The following is a 14665-nucleotide window of genomic DNA, read 5'->3' as shown; positions in this document are numbered from 1 at the left end:
AGTGGTGAACATTTTTTATTTCATGCCAGGAAAGGCACATTCCTCCACTGAATCCAGCTGTTTTTATAGGGTATATAATGTTATATGCATCTACATTCACGCAATGCATATATTATGTTTCCCATTTAATAAAAGAATCCATAACATTAACACAATTTGTCAACCACGAAAAGATTCAGCACATGTGACTATTTGTATTTGCACACTTGTAGCATAAGAGGAAGTCTGCGCACCCTGTAGTCCACAGTTTTACTCACCTTTAACACCAAAGGAGACATCAGCAGCTCTTGTTGGTTTTTGGAAAGTCCATAGAGAATATATGTTTTACAGCCATCACTAAGAAATCTGTTTATTACCTTTCTGTTTCATTCAGGTTGCATAAAATGAGTCATGTTGCATCCACATTCTCTCAAAATGCATATATAATAGATCACCATCTTGTGCACAAATCTCTCTTTCTCCTTTGGGGGACTCGTATTTCACTTTTAGCCCCCGAACAACCAGTTTCTTAGCCACCTATTTACACACTTTACTCAAAACAGTAAACTATCCAGTCAACAGATAAACACCGTCAGCGAGGAAATTAGTCTGTGCTTTTACTTGCACCTTACTGTCCCACTGTGAGACAAAACAGTATCCATAAATGAATATCTATCACTGAGCAAAATTCCTTTAGTCTCACACAAAAATCGATGGATAGGGTGGACTGAACAAGTAGAGGAAAGCAATCCTGCTTTGCGTTTATCAGCTTAAAAACACAGCACCATAAAGCAGTCAATACAACCACAATTTGTCCTGGAAGTTGCTGCTATTTTAAGATAACATGAGCAGAATAATACTTACACATTGAGAGGAGGAATCCTTATTAAAGGAGAGTGTACTGGGAATTTTTTACATAACAGCGCACTGTACCACAACTGTAAGCCAAACCTCATATCTTTGATATTCTGAATTCATTCAGGGGCTCAGTACTTTTTGTATCCTTAGGATAATATATAATTGAAGACATGGCTGAGGATTCCCTCTTGGTATCAATGTCTGTTTACAACCAGTTGCAACCAGCTGTCATAAATGTGTTGATCAATATTAATTTTCATGCAAGTATAAATGGATGAAATGGTGGCATTGTGCTCAGCACTGACACATGGCTTGTTTAAATAGGATGAATATTTTTGCCAGTAGAATTTAACCATGACTGCGAGCACTCGTGTTACTATGGCGCACACTGCACATTGTAAGACTGTGGTTAATAGGTGGCTGGATTGCAACTGAACCTTTTTATAATTTTCCTTGAATTGTTATAGAACTCATATTATCATCTGACGCAATCATTCATTAGATTTTGCATGTGCATTGGTATATTATAAGTATCATCATGTTATCGGTAGTTTCATGTCTTGCATCAACTTTTCACTACGAGTCAGGATTTGATAATACATCATAATTATCAAGTCTCTCATCTTGTTATGAGCTGTACTTTACCGCCAGTCTCTGAAAATTAAGGTTCCACAGTTCAGTATTTATTATTCCTTCCAGTTTTCCCTTGAAAATAGATCTAAGATGGATTCAACCAATAGTCAACCATTTGTCAAAGGTAAAACACAAGTTAGGTGAAGAAACACCAACATCCTTTGATGGATTTTACGTCTTTTGTGTCTTCTTGGGTCCGTTTTTTCATCACAAATATTTCATACACAAATCATGAACGAACAGTCTTTTTAAGCGCCAGGTACCATTTTGCAAACGTGGTACAACGGAGCACAAACTGGCTTGACAAAAAGAAGAGGAAAGTGTGTGTTTGGATCCATTCTTCATATCGAATGTTCTTTCCTGCTTTATCTTGGAGCACCAGTGGTCGTCCACATCCTTAACATGTGGCCCTATTCATAATCTCTCTTTGCCTGGGAGCCATAAAAGCACATGCCAACTGCCAAAAGGCCCTATGCCTGGTTCTGTGACAAAGGTAGTTTCCTTCAAGGTTATTTGTCCATAGACTTATTGATTTTCAGTGAGTTAATAATGTCACAGACAGAAACTGTCTTCTCTGTATCTGTCTTGCAGCTGTCTTTTCTGGACATGTCAGGCTCCCATAGAAAGAACTCATGGAGGAGGGTGTTGACGGTGTCAGGACACTCCATCATGACCATGTGACTTCCCTCCTCGATGACTTTTAGAAATGCAAACAGAAGGATCTACAAAAACAGACCCAAATTAAATGCAAAATATTACAACTGACAGTGTTACACAAATTGAATAAATACGACAAGCCTGCTCTCAGTCATATATTTGAATGAAGCTGTACTATACCTCTGCCATGCGCTGATCTTCATCCATGGGCACAAACTTGTCACACATGCCATGAACCAACAGAATGGGCACAGTGAGCTCGGCATGGTAAACCTCATCCCCCTCAGGCCAGTACTGGCCGCTCATCATAGCTCGCAGGACAAAAGGAGACACATTGAAAGCATTGCCCTGCTTCAACAACTGCTTCTCTTTGGCACCTTGGCGAGCAAATCCAGCTCTAAATGTTAGAATATAGCAGTGGTTAGCTTATCTTTCATTTTGAAATAGTTTTGACATCAGTAAGAAATGGCATTTTTTACTGTGATATGTCACCATGGCATCCTAAAAATGCAGCTCTTACTTTAGGAAGCTCCAGGCCAGACAAGGTGACAGACAGTGAAGGACACAAGACGGTAGCTGGAAGATGGAGCACAGGCTGGGCTCCAGAGCTGTAGGACCCCCACCATTGATCATCACCACCTTATGGACTAGATCAGGATATTCATGGGCCAGGAAGGTGCAAAATGATACCCTGGAAGAGATATTATGGGATGGTTGCAGCATAGTAACAACATCCTAATCACTGCAAGAAAGACAATTTTTATTATCTGTGGTACTGATACCAAAGCTTCGTAATTTATGACAAAAGTCCTTACCCATATGAGTGGCCAATGAGAATGTTGCGTTTCCGGGCATATCTCTTAAAGATGGCACGAAGGTCCTCTGCTAGAGCATAAAAGGTATAAGCTGCTGCTATCTGTGGAGCGGTGCTAGCTCCATGTCCTGCCAGGTCTGGCGCTATGACCTCATAGCCCAGGCGAGAGAAGAAGTCCAGCTGGCTGCTCCAAATGTCCAGAGAGCCTCCCACGCCATGCACAAAGAACAAGGCAACATCCGAGTGCGTCCCTTTGCAGCTTGAGATAAGTCGCTTTGAGTCAATTAGCACTGTGCGCTTGGGCTTCCGACGACGGCGACGAGGAGGAGGCGCAGGTTTCTGTTCTCCAGAAGGTAAAGGACCTGGAGGAGGTACAGGGTTAGGGTCGGGGGATGAGGCTATTTCTTTGTAGTCAGCCAGTTCCACCTCCACAGTGCTACAAGGCTCTAAGTCTCCATCCTGACACTGCAGGATCTCAGAGTGCAAAACATCACCGAGATTCTCAATCACCAGCTGACCATTGCGATAAACTGTGATCTTCCTCTTGCAGTGGACACTAGTGCTGTTGTTAGTAGAATCTTCAGGGGAGGCATCATCATTACCATCACAATCAACATCTGTCTTTTCCTTTCCTGCATCTTGCTTTTCTGTCTCAGAGGGCTGACGCTCAGGGATGATGTGCCGCACTCGCAGGACTCTCCCTGGCTTCACCTCCACAAACTCAAAACCATCTGAAGGTTCAGATGATTCAAGAGGCAAGACGAGATTGGCAGCCTTCCCCGTCAGACAGCACAGTATCCCGTCAGTAATGCTGGTCAGCATGATACTTTCCTGCAGTCACAACATCACACAGATACAAAACAACAGTTCATCACTAAAATTAATCATTTCAAATAAACACTAAAGTATTGGGGACGTTTTCTTAGCTTTAGTTTACTCAAGCATTTTCAATGAGATTAGTTGCAGTGTTTGCAAATGTCAGCTGGAGGAAATGAGGCTTAGCTTGAGTCCTATAAAATCCAATCCATGCTGTTCCCTAGCAACAGAGTTACAATGAAATGCTCTTCTAGCTTTTTCTCAGATGTTGACCGTTTTGAAAGAACCTAAAGAATAAGGACGCTTTAAGTCTGACAATGTGCAAATCCAGCCGAAGCAACTGGCTAACACACTCACCTGGGTAAAGGCAGCTTTACATTGTTAGATATCACATCCATCAACAAAAATAAAACAATACTCCTTTCGTATTAGAGTTCCAGTGTCAGCAAGGACTGACTATTAACAATCTGATCTAGATATTTGCTATTAATAACCCCCCCTTTTCACATGGCCAGGAGCAGCATGTATATAAATAGCACACACTAGTCACAGGGCATGACTTTGTGCATGTCTCATGACAGTATGATAGCAATTTTCCAAACGGTTCTTTTGACAATAGAAATGAGAGAAAAAACACTTTTAGTTCCTGCTGAAGTCAACTAGACTGCCATTTGTCAGCAGTGCAAGCAAAACATTGTTGGTGCTAACTTTTGATACAAACACAGGCTGCCTTATCTGTAGGAAACAGAGCTGGAAGAGATACATTAATGCATGACGAGGCGTTATAGTCTGCTGATTAAATTAACTACGAAACAGAATACACTTCGCAGCAGAGTTTAAAGAAAATCATCTATTATGTGCAGCCATGGACATATAAGATATAATATATATATATATATATATGTACATAAGTAAGGTTGTTAACTGAAATCCTTCTCTAAGATAAAAAGGAGCCTTTACTCAAATCAATCTAATCAACTCCTCTAAACTCTTAAATTAGGTAATACAATTTTACCAATTGTATAATTTCATCATATTTTCTTATTTTGTGTAAGTATGTTTCACCAAATATATTAAAAGACTATCCATCGCCTATGTAAACAGTCTGCACGATCGCCTAAGCAGCGCTGAACAGCAGCACCGATCAACAGTGCTGAAATGCAAATGAGTGTTTCTCCTGCTGTATCATCCATAAACACGACGAAGCAGGACAGGCTGCGGTGAACCTGTCTCTGAAACCCAGACTGCAGCCTCCTCAGCCATGTTGACATTTTGACTGCATTGCAGAACACAGGTTCATATATCTGCCAAGTCTTACAGTTACACACATTTGGTACACTTTGTGCTGCTAGATTTACACAAGGATGCACAATGCTGCGCACTCGTTGAGCGCAATTTACACGAGCACACGCACAGCTGATTTGTAAAAAAAAAAAACTACTTTCTGCTCAGCACACAAATATCGTGGTTGGCTCCAGGCAGTGACAGCGGCTGATATCGACTTTTCTGCAATAAAAAGTAGTTACATACCAAAGAACATAGTGCAATATATAGGCTTCATAATTTGGGTCACAAAGCAGATATCGAGCGCGGTAAAGATGCGTGGCAGTCTTTACCAATATAGTTGGAGCGTGCAGCCTGTATTATGGATATGTCTACAAGTCACAGGGCAAATGGATGCTATCCTTGGGGCTATTGATCCTGCAAACCGTGCTGATAACAGTATGCTGTGCCATAAAGAGAAGCTCATCGTGATGCAATAAACATTGATTCCTTACCTGCAGAATCACAGATGATCACCGATGATCAAGGTGATGCGTAACCTGCGCTAAAAGAGGACAGTCAAGGGCCGACGTAGCTGAACTGAGAAAAACGTCGCATTTGGCGCAACAATTTGTCTACGCAAGAGATGCTGCAAAATGGTGAAAGCTTATGAGCCTCATTAGACGGTCAATACAAGACACGGGTGCTTGAATTGGTAAAGCATGCATCCATACATTTGTGCCAATTGCATTTCAGTGCGATACCCATTATGATAACAAATGTCCTCTCCCTTCAGTATCCACTGCATAACCGTGCCCAACCCTGCCCAGCCCCGCTGCCCTTGAATCCGCAGCAGCAACAGCAATCTTCGGGCAACATCTCCGCTGAGTGACGGTGAGGAGGACAAATGGAGGACAGTTGTATACTGAGAGGAAGCCAATGGGAGAAGCCCATTTCCCTGTTGCTAAGGCTGAGAGAATAACAAAAAGCATGCGTGGCTGTGCTTGCACTCAGAAACTCTAATTATGTTCCAGCGAATCTAAAAAGGATGATACATGATCATAACATATGTGATTTAATTTCAAAATCTGCAGATGATTTTAAACCCCATAACTGCGTTGTCATAAAGTGTATTAAAGAGTCACTACTGCTGCTGCATCATTGAGGAAGACATGACCTCTAATCTGATACATTTGTCATCAATGGTCCCTTGTTGTTGGCTTTGAGCTCACATACTGGTGGTGCTGCTTGGACAATCAATGAATAGCCAACTGTGATAGCCCTTAGTCCATCAGCCTGTATATTACCCTTTTGCCTCAAGAAGACACTGTTTGCCATCACCTTGGCTTCTAGTGCCGTTGCGAGGAAACTTGTAATTATTTTTAAGCAAGCTTTGTTCTTCCTACAAGTCACTTCAACAAATTTCTAGGACTGTCTTCCTTTACCTAAATTAGGAACATCCTGTTCCATAATAATCCAGAAAAACTAACTCATGCATTTGTTTGCTCAGGATTGGGCAACTGCAATTGATACACCAAAAATGCCTAAAAATATCTACAGCTGAACTAAAATGCTTCAGTGAGGGCTTTGGCAAGGATTGAATCCTTGAAATTCTTCTCCTCACATATCAAGCTCTTAATGATCGAGCTACATTATACAGCCTGGATTCCTAATAAAGTTTGGAATGCTGTGTAAAATGTAAAAACACAATGAAAAGATTTCCAAATCTCATAAACCAATATACAATTCAAATGTAGAAAAGCATATCAAGTGTTGAAAATGGGACAGTTACTATTTCCTGAAAAATATTAGCTTCTTTTGAATTTGACTGCAGCAAAACATCTCAAAAAAGTTTGGAGAGGACCACATTTACCACTGTGTAGCATCCCCTCTTTGTTTGAACTGCAATCTGTGAACAACTGGGAACTGAGGAGACTAGTTTTTGTCCCATTCTGGCCTGATTAGGGATTTCTTGTTGTATTTTGAGTTTTGTTATGCACTAAATGTTTTCAGTTGGAGAAAGTTCTGGACTGCAAGCAGACCAGTCCAGCAACTGGATCTTATAACTATGAAGACATGCTGTTATTATAGATCCAGTGTGCAGTTTAACGTGGTCTTGCTATAATATGAGATGCTGCTTGCCCAGGAAAGGAAGTAAACCGTATAGGAGCATACATTGCTCTAAAAGCTGCATATACCTTTCAGCATTGATGGTGCCTTTGCAGATATATGCAACTTGCCAGTTCCATGGGCACTAATGCACCCCATACCACCAGAAATGCTGGCTTTGCAATTGAGCACTCTTTTGTCTGGAGAATGCAGTGTCCATGATTTCAAAATAGTATTTTTGTTTTGATTTTGATGAATCTGACCATACAACAGTTTTCTTCTTTGTCTCAGTCCATTTTAGATAAGCTTTGGTCCAGAGCAGACAGCAGGGTTTATGGATCATGCTCACATATGGCTTCTTCTTTGCATGAGCTTCTACTTTTTTGCATTGGTGGATAGCACAGAATTGTGTTGACAGACGATGATTTCTGAAAGTGTTTCTGAGCCTGTGCAGGATTTAATGCAGTGCTGCTTGAGGACCTGAAAATCACAGGCCTCCAAAATTGTTGGCTGTGTCCCTTGTGCAAAAAGATATCTACTGGTGATAATGAAATATTCAAAGATGCAAGATGACCACATACTTTTCATGACATAGAAAAAATATCTCACTTTCATCATTCAATATGCTCTCTATGCTCAAGATTAAGCTTACAACTCTCCTTTTCGATAAAGCTTTAGATAGAGTTGGCTCAGGTGACCGCAGGCCTTCCATATGCTGCTATAGGCCAAGGCTGCTGGGGGACCTTTCATGATGCACCTGTTCTCAAACTGCTCTTTTTACTGTGTAATCTCTATGCATGTATATGCCAGTATGGCTGTCATTATTTTGTGTTTCTCTCCCATTTTTTCTTTCTTATAACAGGAATCCACTAGCTTATAGTGTGTCAGTGTTTATTTCTGGTGCTATCTTGTCCTCTTACCCCCATCCAGTCGAAGCAGATGGCTCCCCTCCTGAATTTGTTTCTGCTGGAGGTTTCTTTCTGTTAAAGGCAGTTCTCCTCCCCAATCTCGCCCACTGCCTGTGTATAACCGAATCAAGCAAAAGATTAAGTAGTTTTATGAATTGGCCATGTATGAACACAACTACGATGAACTTCTGACCAATATTATTTCCACATTTTCTTAAAAAAAAAAAAAAAACAGCTCAATGTATGATCCTTCGGTTAACGTGGTCATTATACTGTTTTATTGATCTATCCAGTATGAAGTGCTTCAATTGGCTGAAGTCTAAGCCAATACGTTTGCTTCATAGAGGGAGTCTTGCTGGTAGATCTCTGACATTAGAAACAAATGTAGACTTAAAAATGTGGACAATCAATGAATAGCCAAGAAGAAGAAATAAAACCGCAGACCTAGTGCAGGAATTTTATAACTGTGGAGGAAAAATATAGAGATCATGTGTACACAGATGGGTCCAAAGACCAGGTAGCAGGAGTAACAGCAGCAGCAATGGTGGTTCCCATTTATAATGGTACAATTTCAAGAAGAACATCGGATCATTAAAGTATATATGCAGTGGAATTATGTGCAATATTGATAGCAATAGAATGAATGGAGGGTGTGAAGGATAGGAGGATAGTTTTAATGTAGCGATTCATTTTCATCACGCTTAAGTATTAAAAACGGAAAACACATCAGGAAATTTTATATGAAATACAGTTAAAAGCATCCAGGTTAACACAACAGAGGAGGGAAATAGTGTTCATGTGGGTACCAGCGCATGTAGGAATAAAAGGAAATGAAAAAAGCAGGCAAAGCTGCTAAGGAGGCAGTAAAGAAAGAGGAGGTGGAAATGAAAGTAAAATTATCAAAAAAAGGGGAACAGTTTAGTATGAAAGGAAAAAAACAAACAGTGGAATCAATATTGGAAGAATCAGGAAAAAGGAAGACATTTATATAAATTATGTAGCAGGAGAGGGAGGGTTTTATGGGCAGAACAGAACAAGTAATTATGAGCAGGATAAGAATAGGACATAGTATCCAACTAGGCAACATAAACATCCAACTAGGCAGTGTAGCTGTGGGGAGGGGGAGACAGTGGAATGTGATGGTAGCATGTCCAAGGAATGGAAGAGAGAGGGAAATGATGAAGATTGGGCTGCAGAAGACAGGAATAGGAGAATGTAATTTTAGAAACATAGTTGAATCTGGGATATCTAAAGAAGGGAGGAAAATATTTATGAGATTCCTGGTGTCAACTGGGGTAATTAAAACAATATAGGAAAAGAAGAATTAGAAAGAAGTTAAGTCCAGTAGATGGCAGCATATGCAACATCAAGGATGCCAGTTGCCATTAAAAATCACAGAAGAAGAAGAAGAAAAAAAAGAAGAAAAGAAGAAGAAAAAGATCTGTGACATTCACCGCCTGCATGTTGGTGTCAACCTAAAGTTTGTTTCATATCTCAAAATGAATTTGATACTATCGTCTTTTTGTCGACTGCGTGGGATGACCAACTTAAGCGGGTAAGTAAGTTAACGTAATATAGATAAATCCAAATGTCCGTCATGTTTCTGTACAATGCTAACACTAAAAAGCTAGCTTGGCATTACAATTTAATTGAGAAATTGCGACTTAATTTTGGCAAATCTAGTCAGGGGTAATAAGACTAACCTATAACCGATGATCGTGATAAAGCTGCTGATCCAAAACCACGATAACCCATCGTGAATACATACATAATCAGTTATGTATTCCTATCCAAAGTCAAGGGGAGCAAGGGGCTATCAAACTCAGAATTTTTACGTAATATCATTTGTGTATGTTGTAGTTTTAAACTGAGCCCCACGCATTGTAACGGAACAGGTGCGTAGCTCCCACTTTTCATTTGTGAACAGTCTGATATTAAGTATCATAAATGTTTCTAAACCATATGATGCCATTTATTTGAAGAGCAGCTGGGCTCTCAGTTCATACAGTAACACATACAAAGGGACACTACACATAGATTTTATTGTTGTAAAGCAACTAAAACTTTAGGGAGATCACGGTTTTGTTGAGTGAGATTATCTTCTTATTTTTCAATATTTGCTCTTACAACAGCATCCCTACAGTAAGTGGAGCTTCTCGCATCAGATCTTTCTGCCATTGGAATGTGCTCAGCACAGCTGCAAGACCTCAGATTTCAAGACTTCCCATAGCGCTTTCTTCACAAGCAGAGGGTTCCGAGGTGTTCCAGCAGCTTCCCTGGCACTACCAGCAGGTACGGACCAGGAAGAGAGGCACCGAGTATCAGCCCAAGAACATCAAACGCAAAAGAACCCACGGCTGGATCAAGAGGCTCAGCTCACAAGGTGGCATTGAGGTGATTCTACGGCGTATTTTGAAGGGACGCAAATCACTCTCACATTGAAGGCTTCTGGTGGATAACCTGCAAGACTTTTTAGAAACAATCACAAGCTCTTACATATGGAAAGTGCTCAGAATACCACAAAGAACTTGTGTGTTGGGTTGACTGGCAATGCTGGGTGTGTTTTGGGTTTTGCATGAGAGGAGAATGAGAGGTAATCTGAGTTAGCCTTTTGAGAAGAGTAAGAATTGGTTAAGAAGAGAGCCTGACAGTTCCACCCACCCACCACTGAATTTTGGTCATAATCATTAAATGTTGTTTTTTTCTGTGATATTTTTTGGTTCAAATGCAAAATGTTGAATAAAATGAATCTTGCAAAATCAGTTTTGTTGCCCTGAAATGCAAATTCCATTTTCAGCTGCTTGCAGGATCTACAGAACAGTCACACACAGGTTTATATCCAATTCTTTGTTGCCCCAACCATCAAATAGGAGATAAGAGTAAAAAAAAAAGGATTACATCATGGGGCTGAGAGTTATTTTCACTCAAAATGATCAGTTTACAAACTTTAAGGGTTGTTATTGCAGCTAAACTTTTTTTAAATTTCTGAATTTAATTTTCAAAATGTTATTTGACTGGATATTTTCAACTAAAGCAGTACTTTAAGTTTTCCAATCATTTGAAAGTACCAATACAGCAATGTAAAAGTACTCAATTATAAGTAAAAGTCTGTAACTACAATCCCTTTAAAAGCAAAAGAGGATTAATAATAGTGTATCTGTAGTGAGTAGCTTTTAAATTGAAGGAAAAATGGACAAATGAACTCACTAACATTAATGTGCTGATTGATGTACATCCTGAAATGTAATTCAGCGTTCAATAACAGTACCAACCATGACTGAGGTGGGCATAGACACTCTGCTCGCCGCTGGATCAGAGCGGTGAATCCGACTTGTCTGCAGAAAAATGGTGCGCAGGCTTGCGCCATTAGTTACTGAGCAAGCATCATGTTACTGCTGAAGCTACCGAAAGCGAACGGGGTTCAAACTTAATGTGCAATGTATTATGTATAAGTAGAAGCTTAATTTTTATTCCTGTATTTAAGATTATTTGAAAATGTATTGAAGCGTAAAGGGGAATACATCACTTGTTAGAGCTGTTAGCAACTCTGTTATTGTTACTCATTCACTTATTGAAGCAAATAGTTGCATAAAATATAAATACTTAGGTAAAATACAAGCACCGAAATATTGCTCTTAAGTTCAGTGCTTCGCATGATATACAGTAGTTGATCACTCTCCATCACAATGTACAGAATCAGTGATGGAAAGTGTGTGCGATATACTTCGGTTTTATTCATGCTTCAAGCCAGAGCTCATTCTCATAGGAGGAACGGTCTGCCTACGCAGCCAGGATCTAGCCAATCAGAACATTGTTTTCACGATGATTCGGAGTTCTTACAGTTAAACCAATGAGGTAATGTGGGTATTAAAAATGTAACCGCCCCTGAACGAACGAACAACAAAAATGGAGTTGTGAACTAAAAGCATGTAAGCTACGCAGCGACGTTCAGCTACAGTTTATGTGGAACGCTTTGAGTGATAGTTTTGCAATTGATAAAGGTGAAGTAATGTGATTATATAAAACGTAGTTTGTGTTTTGATGTTGTCTTGAGAACCTGTCGAGCAGGTAAATAAACATCTATATTGGCTTCGACGAAGACAACAGGGCTTATTAGCTAGCTTGCTATTCTTTCATTTCCACTGTCACTGTTCAGCTGGTCATAAAACGAAGAACGCGACTTGGATAGAAATGGAGAAGGTTGGTTGGCAGTTTGTTCTGTTATTAAGCGTTTAACTATCAGTTAAACCCGAATAGTCATATTTTTATAACTTACGTGATAGCAAGTAGGGTTTGCTTCATGTTCTTTTTGTGTTGTTAGCATATTTGTTTTATGTTAGCTAACCAGTCTAAAAGAGTGGTATTTATTTGTACCAGGAATGTCAAAAGTCGGTTTTACCACCGAGTAGTAAGGGGTTTTGTTCTTATTCTCCTGTTCTGTTCACAGAGAAATTTCCTGAAGGGATTACCCATCTACAACAAAAATAACTTCAGCAGGTTTCATGCAGACTCAGTCTGTAAATCATCAGTAAGTGGTCTTCTTTTCTCTGAATGCCAGGATGAAATCGTGTGGTCTCATAATTTAATACCCAACATAGTTTGTGAAATTGTGAAAATGTCTTATAATTTTAGAGCCGTCGACCGTCTGTGTATCTTCCAACACGAGAATATCCATCAGAGCAGAGTAAGTACATACCAGAATCCCACTGTGGAAGCAGCTGCTCTCATTTGTGCACCTTTTATCGTTGTGTCTCTCATGATCTAATCATTGACTTTGTTGTTTTATCCACAGTCATTGTCACAGAAAAGACAAACATCCTGTTACGATATCTACATCAACAATGGGATAAAAAGGTAAAGGTTTTAAATGATGGGTAACATTAGAGGGGAAATAAAGTTGTCAATGGGACGTCTTTGACTGTAGGTGTATTGTGTTACGTTGTTTATTTACTTCCTCTTACTTCTCCAGAATGCGGCCAAGAAACGAGAACAGGAACAGCCAGAGTGGGAAAGCACAGCACCTCCACGAAAAATTGCAAGAACAGACAGTCGGGAGCCGAACGAGGATTCATAAATTGCCGTGTTGTTGATGCTCTTCCAGTAAAGACTGACCTGCTCAAAGTGCACACACAGATGCAAAATACATGTTTGCAAACCCAGGCTGTGGTGTTGAAGCACACAATATTTGATATGTTTCTGACCATAGCTGGCGCATTGGTCTTAATGCTTGACTTCAGATTTCCTCCTGAACCAAAACTGGTTTCCGCACTTCCTTTACTACCAAGAAACCACACCTCTGCAAGTATGTAGTCTTGATAATACCATACATCTACCTCCTTAGTCCTCACTCCATTTGGTTCATATACTTCTGCTAAAGACTTTTTTGTTAATATGCAGGTTGTGAAGATCTTGCTCCTCTGCTACCATTCATGAGTTTACAGTAGCATTTATTCATCGACTGTCTGAAGTAAGCATCTTTTTTTTTAGCATGCCATCTTTTGTGGCTTCTATTCTACCAGGAATTTTCAGTTTAGGATTAAGTTATAAGAGTAGTTATTTAAAATGTTATGTTGGCTTATGTTTATGCGATTATTGTCATACGTATAGAAAAAGAAACAACATGATCCTGTTTTCGAATGAAAAATTGATTCAGAGCTTTATGCTGTATAAAAAGTCATGAATGCTCAAGGAATAGCGATATGTTGCCTTGAATGGAAGTGAATGTGTTATACGTTATCGTTTGAGGAAAATGAATCACTGTTGAGTTAGTGGATGTTTGTTTGACACAATCAAGCCAATAGTTGTACCAAGGGATTCAAATTCTTTTTGTATGGTGTGACTCCAAAATGTTCTTGCCATCAAACATAAAAATTTGATGTTCAGTATTCTGAGACTTGATAAGCAGTATCTGTATCTTTGTAATTCAATGTAATTACAGGTTTATTTAAATACTAATAAGTTGGCGACTTGCTATATTTGAAGCAGTCACATTTGCTTATAGGTCAATAACTTCAGTCATGTTGAGGGAGTTTGCATTTTGACCAACACACTTGACAGCAGGGCCAAGTACACAGTGTGTTTGCTGCAAGTGTCAAGCTCACCATTATGCTCCACCAATTAGATTTTGTTTTTACAGTATTTATTCTTGGATGTCACTGGCACTTCTTCAGTCAGCCATAATGTTATTTCATTGTGTTTAGCCAAATCTGTTGGGATAAAGGGGAGAGTTTGGTTGAAACTAACAAGTCCATGTGGTGAGGGTTGAATTTAAGCACCTTCAGAAAAATACTTCTTGCAAGTATTTTGCACAGTTGAAAATTCAGTCAGTTAATGTGCATTTGTCATGAACTGCCGTTCAAGATTAGAGTCTGTGTTTACTGTATCTGATGCAAGCAAGAAGAAGAAAAGAAAAGCTGTATACATGTACATTTTCCAAGTGTGACTTACTGTTTTATTTTTCTTCCCCTAAATAGAACATTGTAATACTTTTACTTTTGTCACGAGACTAAGTTTGGAAAGTGTTTAATTTGCTTTGTGTTTATTGTATATAAATGTTTTTTGATGATTAAAATTCTTGTTCTGTACAGATTACACTATGACATACAGTAAACACTCACAGCAAATTTCT

The 14665-nt window shown here is 39.5% G+C and overlaps 3 protein-coding genes across 3 annotated transcripts; 2 read left to right on the top strand and 1 right to left on the bottom strand.

Moving 5' to 3' along the window:
• On the bottom strand, nt 1–5896 carry LOC140269331 (protein ABHD8-like). Its single transcript, XM_072364380.1, has 5 exons — nt 5536–5896; nt 2943–3772; nt 2648–2818; nt 2308–2524; nt 1–2192 (listed from the first exon to the last, which is right to left on the bottom strand). The coding sequence occupies exons 2-5, from the start codon at nt 3761–3763 to the stop codon at nt 1980–1982; spliced, it is 1422 nt and encodes a 473-aa protein (XP_072220481.1). The 5' UTR covers nt 3764–3772; nt 5536–5896; the 3' UTR covers nt 1–1979.
• A 3559-nt stretch (nt 5897–9455) lies between these two features.
• mrpl34 (mitochondrial ribosomal protein L34) lies at nt 9456–10756 on the top strand. Its single transcript, XM_072363593.1, has 2 exons — nt 9456–9592; nt 10170–10756. Exons 1-2 carry the CDS (start codon nt 9537–9539, stop codon nt 10477–10479), a joined length of 366 nt encoding a protein of 121 aa, XP_072219694.1. The 5' UTR covers nt 9456–9536; the 3' UTR covers nt 10480–10756.
• A 1170-nt stretch (nt 10757–11926) lies between these two features.
• Nucleotides 11927–14660, top strand: LOC140268570 (DET1- and DDB1-associated protein 1-like). The gene is made up of 5 exons (XM_072363484.1): nt 11927–12237; nt 12485–12565; nt 12670–12721; nt 12830–12891; nt 13007–14660. The coding sequence occupies exons 1-5, from the start codon at nt 12229–12231 to the stop codon at nt 13109–13111; spliced, it is 309 nt and encodes a 102-aa protein (XP_072219585.1). The 5' UTR covers nt 11927–12228; the 3' UTR covers nt 13112–14660.
• Nucleotides 14661–14665: the final 5 nt, after the last annotated feature.

Source organism: Leuresthes tenuis, unplaced genomic scaffold, assembly GCF_036924035.1.
Source record: "Leuresthes tenuis unplaced genomic scaffold, fLeuTen1.0.hap1 SCAF_14, whole genome shotgun sequence".
NCBI lineage: Eukaryota > Metazoa > Chordata > Actinopteri > Atheriniformes > Atherinopsidae > Leuresthes > Leuresthes tenuis.
The sequence above is the reverse complement of the archived record's forward strand: the minus strand, read 5'-3'. Positions and strand labels throughout refer to the sequence as shown.

Coding starts and splice junctions, on each gene's coding strand:
- LOC140269331 (XM_072364380.1), bottom strand. CDS start 3,763: ATGCTGACCAGCATTACTGACGGGATACTGTGCTGTCTGACGGGGAAG. Junction 2,525..2,647: donor CTGGCCTGGAGCTTCCTAAA/GTAAGAGCTGCA, acceptor TCTAACATTTAG/AGCTGGATTTGCTCGCCAAG. Junction 2,193..2,307: donor AAGATCAGCGCATGGCAGAG/GTATAGTACAGC, acceptor CTGTTTTTGTAG/ATCCTTCTGTTTGCATTTCT.
- mrpl34 (XM_072363593.1), top strand. CDS start 9,537: ATGAATTTGATACTATCGTCTTTTTGTCGACTGCGTGGGATGACCAAC. Junction 9,593..10,169: donor GGGATGACCAACTTAAGCGG/GTAAGTAAGTTA, acceptor CTCTTACAACAG/CATCCCTACAGTAAGTGGAG.
- LOC140268570 (XM_072363484.1), top strand. Junction 12,566..12,669: donor ACTCAGTCTGTAAATCATCA/GTAAGTGGTCTT, acceptor TTATAATTTTAG/AGCCGTCGACCGTCTGTGTA. Junction 12,722..12,829: donor AGAATATCCATCAGAGCAGA/GTAAGTACATAC, acceptor TTTTATCCACAG/TCATTGTCACAGAAAAGACA.